The sequence below is a fragment of the Anopheles maculipalpis genome, chromosome 2RL (assembly GCF_943734695.1).
Source record: "Anopheles maculipalpis chromosome 2RL, idAnoMacuDA_375_x, whole genome shotgun sequence".
NCBI classification, from domain to species: domain Eukaryota; kingdom Metazoa; phylum Arthropoda; class Insecta; order Diptera; family Culicidae; genus Anopheles; species Anopheles maculipalpis.
Window position 1 is genome coordinate 66,005,397 of NC_064871.1, and position 26,237 is coordinate 66,031,633.

Genomic DNA, 26,237 nt, shown 5'->3' on the forward strand with positions numbered 1-26,237 from the left:
ACGGATGCTGATGCTGCTGGTTCGCTACACTCGGTAACACCACATGCTTGCCTAAGGTTGTATTTACTTAATAAGCGTCTTTTATTTCTAGCCCGTCCCAAATCCCACCCACCCACGACTCCGATCTTCCAACTATGGCTGCTGACCCCAGTGCCTGTAGGCAGATGATGGTTGTGCTACACTGGCCCCACCATTCGTGGTTGTCGCAACTGTTAAGGAAGACATTCCCCGGCCATCTCCGTCGGCGGCAAACAGTGCATTTTTCGACGCATCACATTGACCACCAGCCTGTGGCACACCTTCATTATCCGTCGCCGTAACCGTTACACCCGACTGGGCCTGCTTAATCTTGCAGTCCGGACAATACCACTTGCCTTTCGGCGGCATTATAATACCGACACACTCAAAGTGGAACCATTCGATGCGACAGTTGTCATCATCACAAGCTATCATTTCCGACACTTCATCGTACGGAGCACGACAGTAACAGTAAACCGATTCACCCTCCTTCGGTGCACGCCATCCTGCCGGAACTCGGATCTGATTCGGTCGGAACAGGTCAGTCTGTATGCTGGGAAACGAACCGATCGGTGGAATTTTTGGTCGTGGTTCGGCAACAGCTGGTAGCTGGTACAGTGCGCCTGCACCAGGCAGTGCGTGGGGTGCTGACAGTGGTCCCGCTCCTAAGGTAGTCATCGGCGATTGGAAATTTGGTCTAATCGGGGGTGCAGATTTGGGTGCTTTGACTTTCGGTGTTTTCGGTGTTTTCGGTGTTTGCTTGCGCCGTCTACTGGCACTACCAGCTTGCTTGCCACTACCTTTCGGTGTGACACTAGCGATGGACGACTTTTTGCCTAGCGAAAGTTTCAGTTTCGGCAGCGGTGGATGATGTTGAGCGGTTGGAGTACTCACTAGATCCGACCCTAGAAGCATCGTGCCAACCATCGTTGGTGCTGCCGGCATTGGATAGACGATCGGTTGTTGTTCGATCAGTGCAGCTACTGGCGGAACGGCACCTAGCTCATCCTGCGATATGCCAATGCCTGAATTGCGCCTCGACGATACCGGTGTAAGATGATCTACACTGCGTCGTACACCGGATGACGAGGAAGAGGACATCTTACTGCTAACACCAGCGCCGCTGCCTGTCCCCTTGCTGGACTTGGCTGGAGGTGATGGTAGATCTTCCTTACTCCACACCAAATTCGGCGGTGGGGTGGGTTTCATCAGCGAAAGAATCGATTTTTCCGGATTAGTCGAGAGTGTTATGCCACACGGAAGTGGGAGCGAAGAGCCCGCACTCTCATCGTCGCTAGTATATCCGTAGAATTTATTTGGCTTTCTGCTACGTTGCGAACGCTTCAGAGGTGCGTCCGATTCGGAACTGTTACCAGTGCTAAGACGTGGAGCACCAATTTTTCCCACATCGTCGCCGGCCAACGTTGGCAGCATGGATTGTACTGGGATCGATTGATGTACGACCGGGGATTCTAACGGGGTCATTCCCTGTTGATGAAGATGCTGTTGGACAGCGCCTGCTGCTGTAGGAATGGTAGTCGTAGTGCTTGTATCGATGAAAACGTTTGGCGTAAAGTTGCTCATCTGTGACTGATCTTCTCTTCCTTCTCCAGGCCATTGGTAAACGATCGGTTGCGGTATGTACGATGCATCCATAGTTGGTGCAACTGGAACGGTGACCGGCACCGACTGTTCTACGTTTTCAACACCTACCATTGCAGGCGACATGAAGCGTTTGGAGGACTTCCGTTCTCGTTTGCGTTTCTTCGGCTTCACCTTCTTCTTGCCCTGCACCATTTCCTCCGGCGGAAGCGAAGGTGTTGACGGTCGACTGTTTTCTACCATACCGTAGTTCATCATGACACTCGATGCACCCGTCTGGGCCAGTAGTTGACGCCGCTTCTCAGCCAGCAGCTGGTTGGCCAGCTTTTGTGGATGTTCGTCGTAAAATTCTTCATCCGTTTCCGACTCATCCGTGTGCAGGTCGGAATCCACAATCACACTGTCCGGATCAACCGGTTCCGGTGGTGGCAGCAATTCCTCTTGCATGTCTTCTTGTGCCTCAATTGGCTGGGCGAGATCATCATCAGCGGTAGAACCATGAGCGGTGTTAATGTTATCACCTTCCTTCTTGGATGGAGTAGAATTTGTTGCCTTCTTTTTGCTTTTTCTTGCGTCTTCATTATCTGAGCTGTCAGAATCATCCGAACTGGAGCTGGAACTGTTGCTCGAACTCGAACTGCAACTACAGTTAGAACCACATTCGCAACTCGAATCGGAATCGCTACTATCTCCACTATCCGATGATTGATTCTCATTACGCTTGACCTTAGAACCTTGGACTGCCAGCTCGGGTGTACGACGGGACTCTCCTTCAGCAATCTCTTCCAAACCTCTACTTCCTACTTTCAACAAAAGCGACTCTTGTGGAGGTTTGCTTAGAAGCAGTTCGGCCTCCAACTCGGACTCCAACGAAATCGGTTTAAACATCATGCAGTAATCGTGATCCGACTGAGATACGTGAAGAATCGTATTTTTCAACATCCGCTCAACCAATTCGTCTTCAAGTCGCTGCTCATCGTCCGCCGACTGCTTCCGACTAGCGGTACGATGATTCGCCTGATAACGCTTGAAGTTGTTCCAAATATTTGCGATTGGATCCAACGATGAAGCCAACAGTTCTTGACTCGATCTTTCACCTGGTTCTGTTATTTCATCTGCATCTGCTGCTGCAAGAGTGCAAGAGACACTATTCGATTGCTGTTCACTATCAGCAACATCCGGCTCTGCCGACATAACACTCGTGCCTCCGTCCAACTTTGACGATTGCGATGGTGCCATCGGATCATCTTGCTGGACACCAGTCTCTGTCATTTCAGTGACATCCATAAAGCGTCTGGAGGTGAAGCTAGCATTGGAATTATCGTTATCCGAATCATCACTACTGTCGCTTTCGGAGAGGTTCAAAGCGGGCAAATTCATCAGGTCGACTACTGACTTATCGTCGACCTTTGCCTTTCGTTTCTTCTTTGATTTCTTCAACGGAGTTGACACATCGCTCGTTTCAGTCGTTCCTGCTGTTGCTGGTGCTGCAACTTCGGTAACCCGATCCTTTGTTGATTCCTTGCCAGTTAAATCTCCCGCCGCCGGTTGCTCGTTGCTGTCTTCTACAGCACTAGCGTTCCCGGTTTCTGTCAATTCGTCCATTTTCTCCTTTTTAATCGTCTCTTTCTCAGCCATTTCTTCTTCAGATCGATCATTTGCTTCACTATCACACTTCTCATCTGGATTTTTAGCGCTCGTTGCGGAATTCTCCGTCGCATCATCATTGCTTTCCGGTAGTTCGATCTTCAATGTAGCCGCTTTGGAAGCACCCTCCAATTCGTTCTCCTCCTGCACATCCTCGAACTTTGTTTCTTGTGCACCGTCCTGAACGCCCAATAGATGACCCTCTTCGATGTTGGCGTCAATTTGCACCTTTTCCATCTCGGCTTTCTCAAGTTCATGCCGATGTACGTGTTTCAGCAGAAGCTTCTTCGAAATGAACCGCTTTTCACAGCCATCCTCCGTACAGGGATACTTCGCATCGCCACTGTGCAGACGCCGATGCACTTTAAGTGCTACTGAACGATTAAACGTTGCCTGACACACCTCGCACACGAACTGGGCCGGTGGAACACAGAAGTGATACACATGAGGCCATTTCTTCTGCAGACACCGCTTGCACAGGACACCCTCCGTACCGTGCTTCCAGAATAGATGCTTCAGTATGTCCGCCTTGTTGCGGTAGCCGATGCCACACCTATAGCACAGGTGATGCAGCTTGTGCTTCCAAACATGGTTCGAGAGCCGAGCTTGATCTACACACTCCTCCAAGCAAACGTCACAGGCGTAATGCCGTTTGCGCAGGTGCACCATCAACCGAAAGGCGGACGGAATTCCATCCACGTTGCACACGCAGCATCGAAACATGTAATCCAGGGCGTTCGTGTGGTTCGACACTCCCGGGCACATGTGACACAGCAGTTCGCTATAGCTGAAGAAATTGCCTTTACACATCAGACACAACAGCACCGACTTCTGATGCATTTTGCGATTGTGCAGATAAAGTTCCTTGTGTACAACGGAGCCGAAACGACACTGGAAACACTCAAACACCTTCACAAACGGTACCGCCGCACGTTGCTCCATTGTCCAGGAATTGTCGAACGTTTCCATGTTCAGGTACGCACGTTCCGATTCCAACTCATCCAGTGCGTTGAGAAAACGTTGCAGAATCGTTTCAGGCAACAGTTCCTCACCGGTGATACTGTTCACGGTAGCCTGGAACCGATGCATTGCGATAATGTGTAGTACCAACTGACGGCCATTAACGGCAATACGGCGGGCATGGTTACAATACAGACAGTACGGAACCGTTTCGCGCAGACATATTCTTATAAACTCCCGAATCGGAATACGATCCAGAGGTTCGTCTAGCGTAAGAGTGAACAGTTGAGCGTCACCATCGGCAATCACCATTTGATCCTTTGCCAAACAAACGTCATTTGGTTGAGCATTACTGCTGTTACTGGTTGATGTCATAACTTCATCACCCATCACCGATATTGACTCGGAAGGGGCTGCCTGAACTGCTGTTCCATCGTCACCGAATTCGGCGCTCGTAGAATTGATATCCGGTTTTGGCGAATTTCTAGTTAAATCATCACCGTGGTCTACTTTTTCTAACACATTTTCTTGTGAAGTACCATGCGTCGTTAAAGTAGATAAACTGTTCGACGACGCTTCCTGTTGCTTTGGAGGTGCTGAAGCGTTCTCATCCGCCCGATTTAATATGCTTGACGATGCTTCTACATCAGGAGCTATAGTTCCGTCTGGGGAGTTGAAATCGATAGATACCCTAGCTGGAACATCTCGCCTTCGTTCTATCTGAAGACTTTCATCAATGTCCATTGGAACTGGTTCCTGCAAAGCAGTATCTTCTGCAATAACTGCATTTTCTTGCTGTCTTTCATTCTGTTCAGGTTCTTGTTGGTTGCCACTTTCCACTTCGTCAGATGGTGTCATTTGCTCTGCGGGATGCGTCATCACTGTAGTTGCTTCAGGTTGAAGAATAGCACTGTTTTCAGCAGGTTCGTTTCCAACTGTAACAGCCATGGCAGCTAACAGTTCCACGTTCACTTCTTTCGCCTCCTTCGCACCTTCTTCCAAATCTTCCGCTTCTTCATGCTCTTCCTCATTGTCAATTTCTTCTTCCTCCTCTTCTTCTTCCTCTTCATATTCGTCCTCATCCTCACTTTCAGCGGATGATTCTTCACTTTCCATCGGCGTAAGATACTGAATCGGTATTTTCACCTTCAATTTTGGCACTAAAGGAGGAGTGGCAGCTACTGGCGGTGGCAACTCACTCATTTGCTGCTGGGCCACAGCGGGTAATGGCGTGCTGACAGTAGTAGTTTTACTTGATTCGTAAGATGGAGGAGTTGAAGAATGGATGATCGGTGGGGCCATGTATTCCGTCGGATAAGAAAAACCACCATTCAGGAGGGGTTGATGTTGGGGCCCGAAATTGGAATTGCTTACAGGAAGATGATGCCGAGCAGTTTCACCTTTTTCGTTTGGCGTTTGCTGTTCCAACATAGATTTTACATCCCTTAACAATTGTGTTTGTAAAATAGAACTACCAGCCGCATGCTGTTGCTGATGTTGCTCTTGCTGCAAGACACTGCTGTGCTCCAGGTGTGGTGTTGCAGTGTTGTGTTGTTTCTTCTTACTAGAAGATTTGCTGGTTCCCTTTCCCGAAACGGGCTCTTTCGTCGGTGTGTCTACTGTTCCGTGACTGGCCACGTTCCCATTCGTTCTAGTTGCGTCACAATCGTCGAACGCTTGGTGTGATACGTTGTATCTCGACGTATCGACCATCGAGCCACTAAGAATGGGATTTTTTGATGACTTCTTTTTGCCACTTGGTATCGTACCGTTTGCTGACCCATCACACCGATGCTTGGGCTGTTTCAGCTGTCCACAGTTGCCGCACGTTTCCAGATAGTTTGCACAATCGTGCGCAAGGAGCTGTTGCTCCTTTTCGAGCAAACTGTTGGTGGTGCTTTCAAACATGTGCTCACACCGGGAGCACATTAGATAAAATGGTTGCTGTTGAGCGTTGCTATCCGAAGCAGATGCATATTCCTCCAAACTGCCATGATGCTTTTTCAGCACACCGTGCTTCGTTTCGAGATGATTCACCAACCGCCCAGCCGATGGAAAGATGCCTAAGCAGTACAAACATATGTGCTTGCGATGCACTTCCCGCATATGCACGAACAAATTCCAATTCTCGTAATGTGTTCCGCAGGGCGAACAGAGGAACACTTTCTTTTTGTCTTTCTTCTTTTCTTGTGGTGGTGGTGGAGGTTGCTTGGAGTTTGCACTCATGGTTACCGGTACCGTCACGTTGGTGATGACTTTACTCTGAAAACCGCCAAGGTGCTCTGTAGGTGGATGCAATGTGGGTAGTTCTGGTTGGAGTTGCTGATGAACGGATTCATTTTTTTTCTTAGGTCTGCTAGCCGTATGCTTAGAAACGGCAGGGTGCGGTGAGGATGTATCTTCGATAACACTACCCACACCCCCAGTGTTCTGTTGATTCCTCTTTTTTCGTTCCACGTTCGTCCGTTTTCCGTTGTTTGTTTTTGAAGATTTTGACTTAATCTCATGTATCGCTTTTTCGATCAAAAATTGCATTCCTTCGTTCGTTAAGGCGGAACTAGACGTTGCACTTCCAGGAAGTGTGCGGCGGCCAGTAAACGGTAGATTATTGAATTGGTGCATCTGATTCGCCATCATGCCAGCACTGTGCGGTAAGCTTTTAGAGTCTGTATGTACATTGTTGTGTAGCATCATGTCAGGAATATGAGGATAGAACTGCGTTTGTTGATGCGTTGGATAGAGATTTGAGTGTAGCTGGTTCGTGGCAGTTAGTGGTGGATGATTATTGCTATTCTTCTTTCGATAGCGACGCTGCTTTTCCGCTATCACCAATCGATTATCTTCATCCATCGTATCTGATGAATCGTCCTGCGTTGGAGCACCCAGTAGCGGTACCGAATTGCCAACGTGCCCAATACTGTTTAAATGTTTTGACATCAAGGTGCTTTTTAAAATATTTTCTCCTACCATGCCTTTATCGATACCCCAAGGTGGCCGATATTGTTGCTGTAGCGAAACATGATCCAGCGAAGGCCGAGTTACTTCAGACTCACAGGGAGACGCACCCTGCTGCGAGTAATTCATCGCCGGCACCTGATTGTAGTCGATCTTGATCAGTTCCTTGTTTTCGTTCAACAGTAAACCCTTCTTTAGAATGTTACTGAAATCGACCGGCTGCAAAGGTGGAGGAAGTGACGCGTTCGCGGATATTGCCGATTTTGGTGTGTGCTCACTTCTGTTTGGTGTCGCCGCAGTTGATGAACGTTTCAAGGATATGGATAGCTTTAGACCCTCGCTGCGTGTAATTTTTGCTTCATCCTCCCTGTTATTACCCGGTCGTCCATCATCCGATTCCGCCGATTCGTCCACTTCCATTGCTGTGCTATCCCTTGAACTTTCCTCCGTTCCTGATTCGTGATCCGAAATTGGTGCTTGTTGTCGCATTGATACCGGAACGGGTGCAACGTTCACTCCGACGGTAGCTTCCGTTTCCGGAAATTGCCCAGGTACCGGTACTGGTTGACTAACCGAAAAAATACCTTCTTCGGGTCCTGCCTCTGCCTCATCATCCGAACTGTCGCTTTCCGAAGATGAGGACGACGACGAAGACGACGTAGACGAACTGTCCGATGAGCTGGAGCTGTTACTACTACTACTGCTATTACCATCGTGCTCTTCGTGTTGATTATCCAGATTATTTTCTTCGATTCGAACAGGATTATCAGCACATTGCTTTCGAGCTTGTTCCAGTTCTATTGGAACACGTGGAGTCAATGGCCGTTCCATATCCTGCTCAACTGATGACTCAAGGGTAAGTGAAGATTTACTTAAATCGTTTGAACTATTAAGCTTGTTTTCCTCGACTTGTTGCATTTCTGATTCTTGACTTTTGTCGTTGTCTAGCTCGGTGTGCTCTAAATCCACTCCAACTGCAGTTTTTAACCGATCACGATGTTCACAGTAACTTAGATCTCGTGTTTCTCCTTCGTTCCGCCCAGGAGACACGTCTTCAACAGTAACACCTTCTGACCTGCCGACTCTTCTAGCAGAATCAGATGGTGACAACGCAAAGTTGTCTTCATTCAGTTTGATCTGCTTTGACTGAACTTCACCAGACGACATACGCCTCCTTCTTTGTTCAGCTTCCTCTTCCATAGGAGTGTCAGATGCTCGTCGTTTTAACGAATTACTGGTAACGATCAGCTGCTGAGCCATCTTCTCCTTTACTATTGAATGCCCAACTAATTCATAGGAAAATGCTGCGTCATGGTCCATCGTTTCGCATGCACGAAAGTCATTCATATTCGCTACCTTCAAAGCTGTAGAGCTACCGCCGTTCGTAAGTGTATCTGGAAATAAAACGTATAAAATATCAATTACATTGCCAATACATTGTCATTTTTCAGATTCCATGAGGAATCCGCTGCAGTTTTTACGTACCATCTATTTTCTTATCAATATTTACACATTCTCTAACAGAAATATTCACATCTTTACTGCACGAAATTGGTCGTTCCGGCAACGGATGATTGCTCTTCTGTAAACTGTTATCCTCCGAGGGTGATACTGATCTGCTCCTTTCATCTTTTTCATCATGTAGGGGAATTTGCTCTGCTGCTTGTACCATGCCTGTAGTTATTCTGTCATGGCTACCGTAATCGCTAATAGCAACTGTCTCTACATCATCGCTGGATGTTAAGTCCTGTTGCACTGGATCACTTCGTTTGCATTCTGCATCGGAAAGCGATTTTGTAATAATAGTAGGCTCCGATTTTACCGTATCGATCGATGTTGCTGTGTTAGTTTCTACACTTGTTACGCCTATGATAATAGTATCTTCCGCTTCAGAAGCTTCAGACATTTTTACCAAATTTATATTAACAGCTTCCGTATTTTCTTGACTAATCGTTGGTTGCGTAAAGATTGCTAATGATGAGGTCTCTGGATTTAAATAAAAATCTTTCGTATCAATATACACATCTTCTACAGCATCTTTATCCGGTGTATCGCTATCGCTATGCAGCTTCTCTTCCAAGGTTCCACAACTTAACTGCTCCACATCTTTTTTATGCAACAACACAGAAGAGCCAACGATTTCCGCATCTTGCCCTTTATGTTGTCCGTCGATTACAGGGCTCATCTCACTGGAAACCTTTTCTTCGATCTTCGTGAAACAAGCTTCAGTTTCGGTGGAGGGTCTTTCCTCGAATGCATCCGAAAGCAAATCATCTGCATTCTTTGTAACGCTTTGCTCGGATTCTCTCTCCTCCTGTTCATCGTTTTGTCGGATTTGCGACATTGGTTGATCCACTCCCATTTCGTCGGCCAGCGCGATACATCGCTCATCCCCATCTCCGTTGTGGGTAGCGCTTTCGCCTTCTTGCTGAATATCATCATCATCATCATCACCTGTATGTTCTGCAGGAGATTCCAATTGTTTCGGTGCACTAGTATGTGTCCTCTCATCTTCTGTCGCTTCTGCCGTGTTCGGTTGGCATTCCTTGCGAGTCTTCTCCATCGTGCGATTGGCTTCTGCTTCTGAACTCGATGGTACTGTCGCCGTTGTCGATGCCGCATTGTCGTTAGGGACACTTTCTTCGGGATTTTGACCCGAACGCCGTGTAAACGATTTCTTATCTTCTTCCATTGCTTCTGCGATTTCTTCTGTATCGATTGCGGTTGATAGAGGAATTTGGCCATCGACCACCGGCCTTGTGATGCAATCGGGCTGTATACTGTTTTCCGTGGTTGTGATTTTATCAGTTGCATTAATAGTAGCTTCGCATCCATTTTCACTGTCCATAATTTAAACCTACAAAAAAAAGTACGACAAAAGTAAGTATGAATCCCAAAATTTTATTTCATAAAAGTTCTAATTCAAATTTCGATACTAAATATAAATTCAAATAAAAAAATCATTCAAAACAGACGGTGCACACAATATTGGCTCAGAAATGTGAGCAGAGCGTTTTAGTTATCTTTTCTGATTATCACAACTTTCATCTGTAAACATGAACACATATGTACATGCCACACATCTCGATGGAAGTCCGAGAGAAAATCGTCAACGGTAGCAAAATGTGGACAAAGAAACTTATTGTGTGAGGAACATAGATGCCATGAAAGTAGTAATTCGAAAAAATAGTTTACGGGTTGTATATAGGCAAAGGTGCAATGTTGAACAAATCCATGCTAAATAAAGTGCGCAAATAGTCTGGAATGCTTACCTCACTGAGGAAGAATAGTTGTGACTTGTGTTTGTTGCTTGTACGTACACATGTACAAGCGGTTTGTTGCTGGTTGACTTTACCGGTACAAATTTTGTTTGTATGTTGCCTTGGTCACAAGGGACGTTTCATCGGTCGTGTATATCCTTTTGCGCCTTAGTGAGTATGTAAAGAAAGGAACACTTCGCTTCGACACCAGCCGGAAGAAAACATTGAGCATTTACGAACTCGTTGCTGCTGCCATCCACACGCGGCACACGAATAGTTGTTAATAATATTATTGCAAAAGCAGGATAATGAGTTATCTCTATTTTCACTACACTAGTACGGTACGTAGCACGGTCCAAAGTGGGAACTATTTTCACTTATCACTGAAACAGAAAAAACAATATTTTACTCTACGGAAACATTCTCTTCAATCCGCACCAAAACACATGTAGCCAGATCGCCGTAGATCATGAGCTGCTACTGCATGTGTTTGCCAACGGCCCTTTCTTTAAATTCTACTATGTATCAGTCATGCGGTAACATTTACCCACACATTTAAAAACGCACGCACGCACTGTTTTGCCCACACCGCTAATAACAAAACCTTTTCTTTTTTTTTGCTGAATAATTTTGCTCCACGCGTGTATTCTTTTGACACAAAGCAGCACGTTCGACAACGCGTTGTGTTCTGTGCGTACGCCGTCCATCCAATATTGAAAAGGGAGGTAAACACTGCTGGTACACTCGGCTAAACATATACCACTACACTGAAACGTACGCGCACTCACTCACTCAACCATGACTTGCTATATAGTCAGCATGAACTGGTGGCAAACACTCTGCGTATGTGTATGTGTGTGTGTGAGTGAGAGGTAAGATGATGTTAAAAAAGCGCGCGCGTTCATATTTGTTTCCTCGTAGGGCTGAAAATTTAGATTATTTACACACATTTTAGACAAACATTTTTTTAGATAACAGAAGACATCCTTGCATTATCATCGTCTCGAAATATACAACGCTAGGAGCATTCACAACGAGTTGGTACCACCAATATTTTCCATAAAGTACACACACAGCCTGCTTTGATTAAGGCGCAGTAAATTCAATACGTGGTGGCATGGAAGCAGTAAAAAACGACGTAATTTCCTTACACTTAAAATTTCACAATAAATGAGCGCATTGCGTATGAGAGAACCATGCCGCACCACTATTTAGATGCACATCTTTTTGTCTGACCGAAAGCAACACCACGTCGTTACTTTGCCTAACCAATGCTCAAGCGGTAATGTCCGTGCGGAAATTTTAAGTGCTGTTCAGGCGTAACATCCGCCTTCCCCGGGTTGCTAGCAGCTCAGGGACGAATCTTGCATGGGTTGGCTGACGACTGTCACACCCGATGACGATAGCGCGACGGAAGACGGAAGCGGCAGCAGCAAGCAATGAGACAAGCGAGATGATGCCGCACCACACTCGGACCCGCGCACTGAACGAATATGCGAACTTTTCAAACACTATTTACGCCCACAAATGGTGCACCATTCGACCGTACTTCACTATTTTCTTGTAGTGCGCGTTGAGTACTACCGTTTGGTAATAATTTCGGTCGCTTGTCACACCTTTTTCTAGGTGCTTTTTCGGTTTTTCCTAACAACACGTTTATCAAGCAAGCGAAAACGTAATGGCGACCGTATTATTTTTCTTCCTTCATCGCTCCTCTCTCGCTTTGACGCATTCGCTCTCTTCATTGTTCGTTCGGATGAAGCGTTCTTGTTCGTTTGCTCTTTCACTCTCCCACTGGGTCCAGGATTTGGTTCTTCGCATCCGGCAGAATGGATTCATGTTTTGTGCATCGATTTATGGCAAATAATGGCCGTATTCGAACATATTTTCCTTTCCTATAGGTGTCTGGCGACATATGCCGTTATCTTGAACATTTGGTCAAGCTTGAGACCCGGGACAATGTGGAATGTAGCGGGCATTCAACTTAAAATCTTGCAGCCAACATAATTTGTTATCCAAAAAGGGTGCTACCTTCGAACTTGAGTCATCGCAAGCGACGCAAAAGATTGAGTTTACATTCGTCATTTCTGTTTGCTATGGACTAGAGGAGCGATTAAATAAAGAAACCTTTTTAAAACACGCATGTTTTCTGCAATAGAATATAAAATGTAAATACATTTGCAAAACGCTTCAGTTGACATCTACGTCATAAAACCATGCGTTTCTAGCAGTCTACAGTGCACAGTTCGTTTCTCCGGGTCGGATTCAGCAAGCGCGAATGAATTCTCTCAACGAGCTAAAATGAAGTTTTTCGAACGACCAACAGCTCCCTTTAAACCGGCTTGAGATCCAGCATCACGAAACTCGTGGATTGAAAATGAATAATTCAAGCGTTTTACAAAAGAGTTGATTTGAATTTGCACAGAAAATTCTAGAAGTATCATAAATTTGTAACCGAGTATGCCCGGGATAAGGTAAAGAATAAGGAGGAAATGCCTTATCAGTATGATTATAAAATTTATTCAACACAAGCGGTGTTGACAATACGGCACTGGACCGTCATTATTAATTATAAATAAATAAATAAATAAATAAATAAATAAATAAATAAATAAATAAATAAATAAATAAATATCATAAATTTACAACATGAAATAGTAAATTTCGATAAACTAAAAAAGTGTTTCGATTTTCGGGTTGCATAGTGGTTTCATTGAAATTCTTTGAAAAAATGTCAATGTCAATACTCATGACCAGCTCGATGACTGAAAAGCATGTTTGTTTTGCCTGAAGTAATCAAACTCACGTCGTCGCAATCAATTATATTTTTCGTCTCCAATTCGTCTCGCAATGAGCACAAACTTATCCCTTAAAACCGACAATTCAGGTGGTGAAACGTCCAAAACTACAATAATAGGACCGCTCAACTTTGCCAAAGACACATCACCGGAGCCACCAACATCGCTGGTCAACGAGCGAGCTGTGCCATGCATGTTCTGCAGCAACGTTTACGACTTCCACAGCTGCGATAATGGCTCCGATCAATATCTGGCCCATCTGTATCTGATCCATCGGCTGGTAGTGGCCGATGTGAAGGAAATCGCCTGCCTACCCAGCTACTGTTACTTCTGGAAGGAAAAATTCAGCAACGAACCTGTTGACAAATATTGTTCTGCAATGTTGTTGAACCAGCTGCCCGATGGTAGTACCAGTTCGCAGAGTGAAAAATACTTTCTACTCAGTGACGTCGAACCCTTGGATTATGAACTACGGCAACGGTTACGGCGCGAGAAGCTCGAGCTAGTACTCACGCGTCACCAGTTTGAACGAACGGATCGAAATTTCAACCGTGGCTGCTTATACTGCCGTGATTATCGATCGGAAACGCGCCCGGAATATGTGAGCCATCTCTACACGAAGCATTTTCTGCTGCTCGGCAAACCGGAACATTTGGTGTTTGTAGATGAACTTATAGACGTTGTGCAGGAAAAGTTGAACCAGTTGCTTTGTCTGTTCTGTGAAAAGCTATTCAAGGATCGACCCACACTAAAAGAGCACATGCGAAAGAAGGGCCACAAACGCATCAATCCTGATAATCATTACTACGACCGCTTCTTTCTCGTCAACTATCGGCTAAAGCAGAAGCCCGAGTATGTTCCCATTGCCAAGCGAAAAGAAGAAAGCCGCGTGTTTGCATCGGACTCCGATTCCGATTCCGATTGGTCCGATTGGAATGGGGAAGAACAGACGACGACGTGTCTGTTCTGTAGCCATGCCGAAAATAACATCGACCGTCTGAAGCAGCACATGGTGGAAAAGCATAGGTTTAATTTTGATCAAACCGTAGTTAGCATGAGTTTCTATCAGCGTGTAAAAGTGGTAAACTTTATTCGACGACAAATGCACATCCGGAAGTGTATTGGGTGCGGAGAGCAGTACAACGATTATGATAGCTTGTGCAAACATCTAGAGGAAGCAAATCATTTCTTGCTGGACAAGGAATCGTGTGCCTGGGATCGGCCGGAATACTTCTTTCCCACGTACGAGGACGATCAGTTCCTGTGCCACCTGGAGGAGGTGGAAAATGAAAAGGATGATGATTTATCGCAGGAGGAAGGATCGATCGTTATATCGGAAAGCGTTAATGCCACTATTAATCTCGATGCCGAATCGTTGTCACTTGAAAACTTTAAATTGTAAAATGCTCTAAAAGTATCTGTTGCTTGTGATAAAATAAAATTCCCCTATTGATCAGCTTCCAAGCAGGTTGGCCATTCGTTTTTCAGCGCATGAATCTCCTATTCAGCTGATGTTGTAGTTAGTGATGGGTTCTCTGAAACGTACCCACGGTACGTGTGATTCCAGTTCCGATTCCAAGAAATGGAAAGCGCAGTCGGCTCGGCGCTTTTTTCTTTTTGTTGTGATGGTTTTTGTCTTCATTTTCTCTGCGAGCACCTTTGATGATCGGATGGGTAATTTTATACGAAATTGTTGTGTTTAGTTTCATCACAAAGACAAACTGCGTTAATATAACGATTGTCATCCGTTATGTTTCAAAAGACTTATCAATTATCGATTATCAAAGGTGCAGGCAGACAAAACAAAGACAAAAATCATTACATCAAAAAGAAAAAATCAGCCTAGCCGACTTCGCTTCGGGTCGTTTCTATCGTTTCTAACGGTTGCAATGGTTCCAGACGGTTTTGGAAGGATTGTTTGCTCTTACCTGTCGGAATTGGTTCCGATGCTTATTGGAATTGTCTGGAATCACAGTTCCGCCTTTTTCCTACTTTTCTCATCCCTAGTTGTAGTGTGAAAATGAAGAAGAAGAGGCAGTAAATGTCAGACCCATCTATGTTTTTGTTTACTTTTGAAAGCGCGATTTTCATTCATGTATTAACCCCCGAGCAAGTCTTTTCTGCGCTAGAGCATGGAAACAGACCAATGTGAAATGGATTTCGAACGTATCTTTGCAAAGCTACCGGACGTGTGCCGTGTTTGCTTTTCGGAAGATTCCGATAGTAAGGTAGATTTGTACCACATTGACGATGTTTACGTGAAGCCAACCAGTGTAGAGCATATGAGTTCTTTCCGCGCTATTCTAGCGGTTTTTGTGAATGATGAGGTAATGTTGAAACCCATGCTTCTTCGCATTTGCCTAGGAGCTACTTACCGACAGTTTTAATACTTCCAGTTTGAATCACATGGAGAGCTAATACCGACAAGTATTTGTGCCGATTGTAGCGCTCGAGCACAGAGCGCCTTTCAGTTCGTCGAACAATGCCAACGATCCGACCAACTGTTGGAGCAATACTTCAAAAGCGTAGAAGAGGATAAGATTCTTCAAATTAAATCCGACGACTCACTGATAGCGGAGGAGCTGTCTCACGAACAGTGCCAAGCGCAGGAAGGCAGGACTTCACTGCACGTTACGCAAACATATTTGAGCAGCAGTGAGCAAAAGCGTGTTAAGAAAAAGGCCGAAATCCAAGGCAAGAAATCGCCGAAGGGACCAACCAAATCAAATAACAACCGATGGTACTGTGATACGTGCGACAAGAGTTTTAGCCAACCACAAACATTGCGCAGACACAGCCGGATACACGATCAAACGGGCAGCAGTAAGATCGATTGCGAAAGGTGTGGCCGGCAATTTCTACGGTCGGATGATTTAACGAGACACATGCGTACACATACTGGCGAACGTCCGTACGAATGTCAATTGTGCTCGAAAACTTACAAGCAGGGAAACGAGCTGAAAGAACACTTGCTGACCCACAGCCGGGAAAAACATTTCAAGTGCACGGAGTGTAGCAAACAGTTTTCTTCCCGTAATGGACTGTACGTGCATTTGAAGGTGCACAGGGGAGAGAAGCCACACGCTTGTCCACATTGCGACAAGCGTTTTACCACGTCCAGTGAGCGTATTTCTCACGTCCGACACGTACATTCGGCACAAAAATGACCGACATGTACGCCGGAATCATATAAACGTAAATCTAGTTTTCCACTTTACATTATTGCCTCCAAGTGTAGTATTTGTAGAATAAAAACTATCAAATGAAGTTTTACTGTGTAAACGGGTGGGTAGATAAGCCTTAGTCCTAACCATGGTAAAAGGATTTTTAGGCAAAATTCGAGTTTGTTTACTCAAGTTAATTGCTTTCGAAATCAAAACAGTGCTTATATCGATCTCCACTTTCTTTTCGACATCACAACGAAGTTTGTCATTAACCTCAAAATAGGCCTTTTTTCAACGATTACTTCATCGTCGGAACTCCATTTCCTTCCTGCTGGCATTATTTTCTAGTCTACTAATCGCTACTCGTCAGGAAATAGTTTTTTTTTCCTTTGGTTTTGCTCATAGTCACATATAGACACAAAAATTCGGCTTAATTGTAATTTAAAAGCTTCAATCCACACGTTGCTGTTTCTGATCGATAGTGATCGAAATGATCGCGAATCATATGGTACAACAGTTCCTTAGATATCGACAGAGCTCCATCAATATTTTTTTATGGGATCTCAAAATCCATTTTATGGAATTTCTTGAACATTTTCTTGAGAAACAACCTCTTCCCGGCGATCACTGCGTTTTGCGTCGGCTGTATCGCTACGGGCATTTTTAAACTCATAAAGTAAATACTTTATGTATGTAGGTAAATGTGCAGAGTGCGAGTAAGATTTATCAACCCATTGTTTGGTTTGAATGGTGTTTTTTACTCACAAAAAATCAATCATTGATCAGCCCAACAAATCCGTTTTTATCACTATAAAGACATTTTAACTCCTTATCTGATCAACTGATAGCTATCAAATTCATACATGTGGATTAAATACTATTCATCGGAACTACTACGTATCTGCCCACCCATGTTATTGATTTAAATCGTTCTTTCTTTGCATGGCTGTGTTTATTTCCACATTTGATTTTGCTTTGCAGACTTTAGGGAGAAACCACTCACAACACTGTCTAGCAGAAACCAACGAGTGGCCAATGTGGCTCCTGGTTCTGTTTCGATTTTTTGCGTGTCGTCTATCGTACTGATTTCTGAGGATCGTTCCGCATGTTCGCTATAAATTTTCAGCTGTTGGCAACAGTTGGATGATATTTCTCCATCACAAACGTTTGTCGTTTTCAACTCGATCGCATATGATGTACACTTGCTCGGTAGCTTATATTCGTCCAACAGCTTCACCCCATACAACTCGCTAACAGGTTCAAGTGTTGTTGATAATTGTAACATAACGAAGACGTTTGTGTCGCCTAGTACATTCTGTACCGTTACAATTTCTTTGCAAACCACTAGTTGTAAACCTATCTTTCGTAAAATACCCGCTAATGTGTCCTGATGGTTGGCACCGAAATGATTCGTGTCGACGGGCGGCAGTTTTATGACGAACGCTTCCTTTGCCGTGTAGATTGTCTTGCCAAACAGGAACATTAGCTCGCTGGTCGAATGGTGCTTCAATATCTTTTCTAGTTTCTGACATGTAGAATGGTAACGAACGTTAATGAAGAGCACCGCATTTCTATTTGTTACCCCACTGCATACTCACTTCAAGCATCTGTTCTGCACATTTCACCACATGCTGGGCCTTTTCTCGTTGCATTTTAGCGCATAAACCAGCCACAGAGCTGGTATCAACACCATCCGACTGTTCTTGTTTGTTGACCATCGTACGAAAAGTAGAGTATGGAAAAGGAATTTGTCTACGAATGAACAGCAACAGTTCAAATATTGTACGCAGTATTTTGAGGGAACAATCCGGCGTGATAAAGGGTGTATTTAAATCAATCGTAATTGATGCCATGGTGTTTTATTTTATTTGATTCCTGATAACACTTTATTCCACGAAAAACTGCTCTCTACACAGAAGACTCAATTTCTTCTTGTTTACACAAAACGGGCAGGCCAATCGATTGCACTTTCGCCCTAAAACTCAAAATAACCGCTTATTTCTCGCTGTACTTGCAAAAGGTTGTTATAGTTAGGGTGTGACGCTTAAAGTAAAAATCAATCAAGGTGAGGAAACTAGTGTTGGGAAATTTTATTGAAAAAAGGAACGGAACACAACTTGTTCAAAATACAAAACGAACGAAACGAGAACCTCTGATGGAAAAGAACTGATTTTAAAATTGCAAAACTGAAATTTGTGGGGGGTGGGATTTTGTGGGAACAGTTTTTCTTCAGCACCGTGTTTTGCGATATTTAACGAAAAAAAAATGAAATAAAGGCTAAAGAGTAATATAGGCCCTCAAGTTGCACGCAGCAATCTCACATGCAAGCTCCACAGTCGTTTGTGAACATGGCAGAGTAGGACATATTGAAAATATTAAAACTATCGGTTTATAAAATCCTAAAAATCTTATTTTGACTAGTTTTAATAAAATTTTAGTAATTCAATCCACTTTCTACTCAAATCATGTTTAAATAATTTTTTTCCGTAAATTGAGCCATTTAAATTAAAAAATATGGCCCAATATAGAATTATTTAAATTAAAGTATGAACTGTCTCGTTTAAATGATGAAATAAGTTAGTGAAATGTTTTTATAAATTAGATTTATACATAAGCTAGCTTTTGCGACACTAAACTTACACATCCCATCCCGCCATACGCGATACGGTTCAAACGAACCTTTTTTTAAGAGCGCTATCGGCCTTCAACAACGCGTACCACTTGTTCGACTATAATGTCTCTGTGTGCCATTTTCGTTCTCGTCTACTCGACTCCTCTTCCTTGCATCCTCGTTAGTGTCGTGTGCAATTTTTTTAATCCTCCAATTGTCCCCCTCACCATCCTTAATTATTAAGACACTTTTTGTGTAGCCCATGAGGCAGACAAAATATTAATCTAAAATAAATAAATATATATAATATTGAATAAACAATAATTTCAAATAACTTTCCTAATTTTAATAATGATTTGAATAAAAAATATTTTTATGTACTACGCATAATGGTCACAATCTACCGTGATTTTTCACACAAGCTTGCATGAGATGAATCCCGTACAACTTGAAGGGCTTTATCACTCTTTAACCGAAAAAAAATTAATTGATTGAAGATTAATGCTTGCAAATACTTGCTTGCTGGAGGCTCTGACCGTGATAGAGCCCGACTAGGAAGCAAAGTATCAGTTAACGGCGACGATCTTGAGGTGGTAGAGGAGTTGTGCTTCCTTGGTACGATCGTAAGGACAACAACGTATGCAGCGAAACTTACTGGCGTTTTTTTCAGGGAAATCGTGTCTACTACGGACTCTACAAACTCCTACATTCCGGTGGACACACGAAATGCACGATATATTGCATGATGATATATCCGGTAGTACTCTTACGAATCCTGAACTAAGCGAGCCCGTTGGTTGGATCAAATGGAGTTGAACCTGTCGCAGATCGGATGCAGCCGTGGATGGAGGACTGCAACCCTAGACCGAGTTTCCTAGAAACGGACTGGCGCACTGGCCATGTCTACGTGATATGCTCAACCCTGAGCAGGCCAAGAAGGATAAGAAAAACAAGATCGGAACGGAACGATTAACAAAACAAATGGAACTATTTTGCTAGGTTCGAGCGGGAACGATCAACGATCTCTCAGCGAACGTGCTTGTGGTAAGCTTTAAATCTTGGAACACCATTTATTTATAATTAAACTTGATCACAATTCAACTTATGATTTGCTGCTGGCGTGACATATCTTCAACAGTACCAAATCCTTCACCTTATCGTAATCGAAGTACCGCGGAAAATTCATACACACATTGATAAGCTTCCAGCGGTTAACGCCAAACCGGCTGTTCCGTTTTTGAAAGTATCGAAGGAAATAATCATAACACGGCGCAACAGAATCCATGTCTTCGAGCGTAAATACATAGCGCTTTTCGAGCGCGATGTAAATTGCTTTCAGCTTCGGCAGTTCTAGTAGCAGGCTTACAATCGTCCGCACAAACGCTTCGGTAATGTCATCGTCATAGATTACTGATGGGAATTGGTGGGAAAAGTAACGAATTATTGCAATGTAGTTTAGCAACGTTCAGCTGGCACCTAACTGGCTTACCGTCGGCCGCAACCACATACTGTACATGCTGCAGCTTGTCTTTGAGTTCACGCGGATAATCCTGATAACTAGCCTTGAAATCAAGCTCAGTTACGTGCACTCGGCAGTGTGGATTTGAAAGGTGAGCATTTCTTTGCACATTTCCACGTATCAAGTCCAGCAGTCCTCCGATGTCAATGTCTACACGATAGAATGCATGATCACATACTTGGATTAGACAAACGAAATAATAAAAATCCTTTTCAAACCGTACCTGTACAAATGACTTCTCGCGCATACATGCTGGCAACTATGCTCGTAAGCCCGACGCCAGAACCTAGTTCAAGGATATGGGCATTTTTAAACTTTCGCTCGTTGTGCATAATATAGTCGGCCAGCAATAATGCACCACGCCATATCTGTAGCCCAACTAAATCCAACCGGGTTGATTTACGATGTTCTAACGAAAAGTGAAGGAAATCGGAAATGAAAGTACAACAAGCACTTAAAATCCACTTATTCGTGTGTAACGGTTAAATCTTACCTATTTCTATTGCTCCCTTTCGCTGTCGTTCTACATCAAGATCTCCGTCTTTATCTAGCTTGATCGTTGGCTTCGGATTTCTTTCACTCTGTTTCAATGTTTTGCAACACTCACTTTCGGAATCGGATTCCTCCTCGTAGCACACACTTTCATCATCGTAATCTGATTCATACGATTCCTCTTCTATACAGCTCTCCGGGTCATCAGGATCATTGATGCTTGGTGTCTTTTCCTTGCAACTGTCTGGCAGACCGTTAGTCAGTTTGCCTTTACCATTCTCCTGACCCGTTTGTGTACCACCGTTTACGTCAATTTCACGACGATTTGGATACACAAAGGTAAATTTAGAAATAGCATCTACAACACAACGGGATACCGACGGAACAAAAAACGGTGCAAAAAAGGGAGAAAGAAGAATGAGAAAAGTTATGAAATATTCGCCGATTCACGAATCACTCGCATTCTCTAGCATCCTCATTTAAGCGATGAATCCAAATGTGGCATTACAAGCGTTTTTGAAGCGATACAATAAATTTCCTTCATACTCACTACCATTACCCGTATCTGTGCTGCAGAATTCTGCCTCGGCGTACAGTTCCGATGTTACTTCAAGCACGGACATCATAGTATTTTCTACCGTTTGGCAAATCTTTTTCACGTTATGCAAAATAAGGAATGTTAGTTGCGAGTCTTTTTACGCCTTCCTTCACTCGTTCAACAACCATTGAATATCACTGAGCACAAATCTTTGACTGGGAATGGGTATCAGATGAGAACTTTACCCGGTGCCAAATTGTGAATAAATCCACCGCAACGTGCTTCACGATCACACTCAACGCCTCAACTAACGACAATATTAGAATACGGCGTGGCTGACTGACCGTAGCGATTCGGGTAGGATTCTTCTTCGCAACACGAAATGGAACCGACGCGGGATGGTCTATGACAACAAAAGCGTCGACTTGTGCGGTTTTATGCTGTGTATAAATAATTTGCCGTTCACGATCACCGCTGTTTAGAATTCGCGTATTGTGGTATCTGTTTGCTGTAATAGCGCCCATCTGCGCTGATGTTCGTGCAGTAGCATAAGGACCAGTGGACAGTGTTGTTTAGATAAACGTAATTTATCTGCAACCCGTAGCCAAGTGGCCAGACGACGACGATGTGACGTGCTATTCAAATACATATAAAAAGAAAAAAACTCATGTGGGGTAACAACAGGTTCACCAGACGTGGTGCTACTCCATGTGATGATCAACAGCCGAACATGGCCATTCTATTCTTGATCCAAGCGCGAAAGTGAAAGCTGCACGTGATTACTTCAATCGTTATTTTTACATGGGCTAGACACTACAATTTGCGCCGCTACGACAGAAGATGTGTAACAAGATCGGTTTCCATGGTACGCAGACCGGAACGATCTGAACGAGTGCCACAGTTTATGAATGAAAAGAGTCCAGCTGGTCCAGATGCCGATACCGCTTCATCCTTCCGCTATGGGGCGAATGCACGCGTGCCAGGTGCACCTGAGAAGTGAGCCAAAGGTCTAGGTTAAAAGGCAATACGGTAGCAATTCACGTTTATGCTGGGGATCACCGGGCACACAGTACGTACTCTTTCGTAGGGTGTTATAAATAGCTCTCTACCGCTCACAAACAGCTGATCACGAATTTAGCATCACCGAAAGGTTGTCGAGACGACAAACGGAGGGTGTTTTGTTGATTTTGTTTCTGCGCTCTAATCCGGGGAGATAGTCTGGGAGAAGATGTAAACAAAGGCATCAGATGATGCAGGTGCAACCAAGATGGGTAGATAAACTTCTGCGATGAATTCGACTTGTTGCTAAAAGAGTGGAAATTTGTGGCTTGAAATTAGGAATTTGTTGACCTCAAAACATGTTCGTTTTGCAAAGTTTAACAAAATTGATGCAGTAAAAATAGCAACTTAAAATATAAACTGTTATTTTTTACCAGAGAAATGTGATATGTTGCATGTAGACACCTTGTGCGCAGTACGTATTTTTGACAGATTTGCAATGCCATCCAGAAATGGTATATAAACAAAACAGGAGTTGTGATTGCGTTTGATTTTCGGTAAATTGCATAAATTTTTACATAGTTTAGCAAATTGCTTACAAATTGCTGTCTCCTCAAAATGGACGAAGACGAGGAAACACTCTGCAGATATGGAACAGCACTACCAGCTTTTGAAGAAGGTAAATTATGGTAAACATGCTTCTGCTTTTCCCCCTATCCTGTAAACAATATTACTCCTTGCAGATGCGGTACCGTCAAAAAAGCCCATCACTGTGGAGGATCAAATCGTGCTGGATAGCAATGGTAAGCGACGTTTTCATGGAGCATTTACCGGAGGCTTTTCTGCTGGATATTGGAATACCGTTGGCTCAGAAGAAGGATGGAAACCGACGGAGTTCAAAAGCTCTCGAACGGAGAAATCCTCGATTGCTCGGCAGCAAAATCCGATGGATTTTATGGATGAAGAAGACTTGGGCGAGTTTGGAATTGCGCCGCAGCGTGTACAGGCTAAGGAAGACTTTGCCCACAACAGTGCCAGTGTTCGATCGCACAAGCGAAGGCTTGATTTGAGTTTTTCGAAAGGTCCGATACCGGGTCAGCCAGTGCTGCGAGCCCTGCTCGAACCGGCAAAGGAAAAGACGGCGGTAAAAATTCTTAAGAAAATGGGCTGGCGTGAGGGCCAAGGAATCGGCGAACGACAAACAAAACGAGAGAAAAAACGAACCAACGAGCGAACCAGCAAGGAGCAGTATATTATGAAAATGTATGGCTGCGAGATACCGGGTCGATCGGGACACATTAACGAGGGAGAAAACGATAGAGACAATGGTAGCAGTGATAGTTCCGATAGCGATTACGAGATAACATTCGCACCGGATGATTTCGATCCGTTGGTAGCTGCTCTGAAGGATAACACATTCGGCCTGGGTTACAGTGGGCTGGACCGAGGCGAATCGTCCAAAGCTTTTCGGTTGTTCGACACCCTCGAGGTGGTCGATCGGAACAACAAAAAGCTTTCCATCCGCGGACAAGCTTTCGGTATAGGAGCGCTAGAAGACGATGACGACCTGGATGTGTACGCACGTGACGACATGGCGCGATATGATTTTTCCCTTGAAGATAAAGCTAAACCGAAACGTGCGATCGAAGGAAAGAAAACTGGCAACGAAACAAACGCACTGGAGAATTTCTGTCCTGCCAGCAACGCTCGTAAGCTAGCTAAAAAAGTATTTCGAGTGGACTTGCCCGATGGTTTTAGACCAAGAAATTGGGAAGAACGCAGATCCCGCTTTAATCCTATCGATGAGGAACGTGCCAAAAAAATACAGCAGGAAAATGAACATAAAATCAAAGGTCTCGGAAGACACGATCTTGACCCTAAGGAACGAGGCGTAATTTTAGGCGAAAAAGCACTTAGCAGCAATCCGTTGTTGGAAATGATTAACAAACGTAGTACAAATTTTGTACGTCGAGAAATTATGAATGAAGAGACACCATCATCGTCTGGAGAGATAAAACGTAATGATGGCGAAGGAATGACGGGTGGAAACGATACAAAGGAACCGGCTGGTTCATTGATACCGTCTGGATTAGTGCACCAACCTAGTGCGCTGCAGCGTCAGTATATCGGTTCTACAAAGGAAGGTTTCAAACCATTCATTGCGATGCCCGAAAAACAGGAACGATATGAACGGTTTCTTGCTTTCCAACCTACCGACCGTTACCTAACCCGGGAGCAGTATCTAGAATCGTTGCAACCACTAAACATGTCAGCTTGGGATCGAGCACGAGAATGGAAGGAGTTCATGCAGGCCGAACGCATGTATCGCCCTTTGGATGGACTGATGTCTGAGCGGTTCGTTACGGCTTCGAGCTTGATCGCGGATAAAACCATTCCTGTCGATGGGGATGAAGGAAAGGTGCGTGAAATTCGTATGCACCGTACACGCGTAATGTGGAAACCACACAAAGACATCTGCAAACGGTTCAATGTTCCAGAACCGTTCGGCGGGATGATGGCAGATGAGACAGATGATGTACAGAAAAAGCGAAAGGAAAAGGGAAAATTTTCCGTATTCGATTATCTGGAGGCTCCCGTTACTAATAGGCGTGATTTTGTAACGCCAACCATTATACCGGACGTTTCACAGCCAGATGAAGTGAAGCGATCTCTCGTCAAGGATCAAACCAGCGAAACGAAACCGGGAACGAGTGTTAGAATTTCCTCGAAAGATTTTTTCTCAATCGAAAGTTCCTCGCACCCACCATCGAATGCCAACAAAGAGCAAACTAAGGAGGTATCTTCGGAATTGCTAACTGTTCAACCTCCTCGTACTGTAGTACCGCCAAAAAAGACGGAAAAGAAACAAACGACGGAGCTTGAGGCAAAAGTTCTGGAAGCAACGAATAAAAAACCTGAAGAAAAACGCGATCTGTTCAAATCCATCTTTTGTAGCAGCGACGAAGAAGAGGACGACCATAAGGAGGATGATGGTGGTAGCAAACCACCTGCCACCAGACCGATTGGGACGTTAACCGACGAGGAAAAGCTTAAAATGGTCGACAGCTTTGTGGCGATAAAGCCCGCCAGTCAGCTTAACATTTTGCGCAACAATTCACCTCCGAGGGGAATTTTTAAAACTTTGTTCGAATTCAAAAAGCCACAAAATGGGAATGAAGATACTCCCAAGCGGGATAGCCCTTTGGAGTGCTCATCCCGATCAGAGATGCCGAACAATCCTGTAGGAGACGCAACAACGGTGCTTAGTGATTCTTCAAGTGATTCAGAACCGGACAGTGCATCCGATTCGGATGAATCGGAATATTACGGCCCTAAGTTACCTTCACAGAAAGGTGCAGGAAATCCATCGAGTGAAGGTGTTGCGACAGCAGGCCCACAACAGATTGTAGGTGTTCAGAAAAAATCGGAAAGGTACAAAGAAATTTGGATCGAGAAGGACACGTCCGCGGGTAAGGCAAAGAAAAAGCGAAAACACAAACATCATCATCACAAAAGCAAAGTGAAAGCTAAAAGTAAAAAGGACAAAAAAAAGAGCAGTCATAAGCATAAGAGTAAACATTGATGAAATGATTAAATAAAATATATAAATTTGAATTTAATTTTCTTTCATATGTGAAAGGATTAGTGTGAACGTTTTTAGTTTTGTTTTTCAA

General features: G+C 44.1%; 7 protein-coding genes across 9 annotated transcripts in view; 4 read left to right on the forward strand and 3 right to left on the reverse strand.

Moving 5' to 3' along the window:
- Positions 1-26,237, forward strand: part of LOC126556316 (oxysterol-binding protein-related protein 11) — a 97,776-nt gene that overhangs the window by 61,636 nt on the left and 9,903 nt on the right. The gene's annotated exons all lie outside the window — the stretch shown is intronic.
- On the reverse strand, positions 133-10,631 carry LOC126568739 (uncharacterized). Its single transcript, XM_050225268.1, has 3 exons — positions 10,455-10,631; positions 8,668-10,039; positions 133-8,576 (listed from the first exon to the last, which is right to left on the reverse strand). Exons 2-3 carry the CDS (start codon positions 10,028-10,030, stop codon positions 133-135), a joined length of 9,807 nt encoding a protein of 3,268 aa, XP_050081225.1. The 5' UTR covers positions 10,031-10,039; positions 10,455-10,631.
- LOC126556107 (zinc finger protein 277) lies at positions 13,281-14,655 on the forward strand. The gene has a single exon (XM_050211317.1). The coding sequence runs from the start codon at positions 13,293-13,295 to the stop codon at positions 14,640-14,642; it is 1,350 nt and encodes a 449-aa protein (XP_050067274.1). The 5' UTR covers positions 13,281-13,292; the 3' UTR covers positions 14,643-14,655.
- On the forward strand, positions 15,373-16,407 carry LOC126556212 (zinc finger protein 431-like). The gene is made up of 2 exons (XM_050211439.1): positions 15,373-15,567; positions 15,637-16,407. Exons 1-2 carry the CDS (start codon positions 15,373-15,375, stop codon positions 16,405-16,407), a joined length of 966 nt encoding a protein of 321 aa, XP_050067396.1.
- Positions 17,357-18,273, reverse strand: LOC126556266 (uncharacterized). The gene is made up of 2 exons (XM_050211502.1): positions 18,003-18,273; positions 17,357-17,929 (listed from the first exon to the last, which is right to left on the reverse strand). Exons 1-2 carry the CDS (start codon positions 18,255-18,257, stop codon positions 17,357-17,359), a joined length of 828 nt encoding a protein of 275 aa, XP_050067459.1. The 5' UTR covers positions 18,258-18,273.
- On the reverse strand, positions 20,108-22,751 carry LOC126556171 (methyltransferase-like protein 22). 2 transcript variants are annotated; one of them, XM_050211392.1, is made up of 6 exons: positions 22,674-22,751; positions 21,577-21,779; positions 21,028-21,384; positions 20,758-20,943; positions 20,505-20,684; positions 20,108-20,425 (listed from the first exon to the last, which is right to left on the reverse strand). In XM_050211392.1, exons 2-6 carry the CDS (start codon positions 21,650-21,652, stop codon positions 20,118-20,120), a joined length of 1,107 nt encoding a protein of 368 aa, XP_050067349.1. In that variant the 5' UTR covers positions 21,653-21,779; positions 22,674-22,751; the 3' UTR covers positions 20,108-20,117. The 2 variants fall into 2 exon arrangements, with proteins under 2 accessions (XP_050067349.1, XP_050067350.1); XM_050211393.1 differs by lacking the exon at positions 22,674-22,751 and adding an exon at positions 22,414-22,479.
- LOC126568813 (G patch domain-containing protein 1 homolog) lies at positions 23,182-26,146 on the forward strand. Its single transcript, XM_050225456.1, has 2 exons — positions 23,182-23,242; positions 23,307-26,146. Exons 1-2 carry the CDS (start codon positions 23,182-23,184, stop codon positions 26,144-26,146), a joined length of 2,901 nt encoding a protein of 966 aa, XP_050081413.1.

What these genes read in the sequence shown, in the direction of transcription:
- LOC126556107 (XM_050211317.1), top strand. Translation starts at nt 13,293, where the DNA reads ATGAGCACAAACTTATCCCTTAAAACCGACAATTCAGGTGGTGAAACG.
- LOC126568813 (XM_050225456.1), top strand. Translation starts at nt 23,182, where the DNA reads ATGGACGAAGACGAGGAAACACTCTGCAGATATGGAACAGCACTACCA. An exon ending in ACTACCAGCTTTTGAAGAAG is followed by an intron (nt 23,243 to 23,306) that starts GTAAATTATGGT and finishes TACTCCTTGCAG; the next exon opens with ATGCGGTACCGTCAAAAAAG.
- LOC126556212 (XM_050211439.1), top strand. Translation starts at nt 15,373, where the DNA reads ATGGAAACAGACCAATGTGAAATGGATTTCGAACGTATCTTTGCAAAG. An exon ending in CGGTTTTTGTGAATGATGAG is followed by an intron (nt 15,568 to 15,636) that starts GTAATGTTGAAA and finishes TAATACTTCCAG; the next exon opens with TTTGAATCACATGGAGAGCT.
- LOC126568739 (XM_050225268.1), bottom strand. Translation starts at nt 10,030, where the DNA reads ATGGACAGTGAAAATGGATGCGAAGCTACTATTAATGCAACTGATAAA. An exon ending in TATTGATAAGAAAATAGATG is followed by an intron (nt 8,577 to 8,667) that starts GTACGTAAAAAC and finishes TTTTATTTCCAG; the next exon opens with ATACACTTACGAACGGCGGT.
- LOC126556171 (XM_050211392.1), bottom strand. Translation starts at nt 21,652, where the DNA reads ATGATGTCCGTGCTTGAAGTAACATCGGAACTGTACGCCGAGGCAGAA. An exon ending in GCGAGAAGTCATTTGTACAG is followed by an intron (nt 20,685 to 20,757) that starts GTACGGTTTGAA and finishes TCTATCGTGTAG; the next exon opens with ACATTGACATCGGAGGACTG. An exon ending in GTATGTGGTTGCGGCCGACG is followed by an intron (nt 20,426 to 20,504) that starts GTAAGCCAGTTA and finishes AATTCCCATCAG; the next exon opens with TAATCTATGACGATGACATT.
- LOC126556266 (XM_050211502.1), bottom strand. Translation starts at nt 18,257, where the DNA reads ATGGCATCAATTACGATTGATTTAAATACACCCTTTATCACGCCGGAT. An exon ending in GTGCAGAACAGATGCTTGAA is followed by an intron (nt 17,930 to 18,002) that starts GTGAGTATGCAG and finishes TCTACATGTCAG; the next exon opens with AAACTAGAAAAGATATTGAA.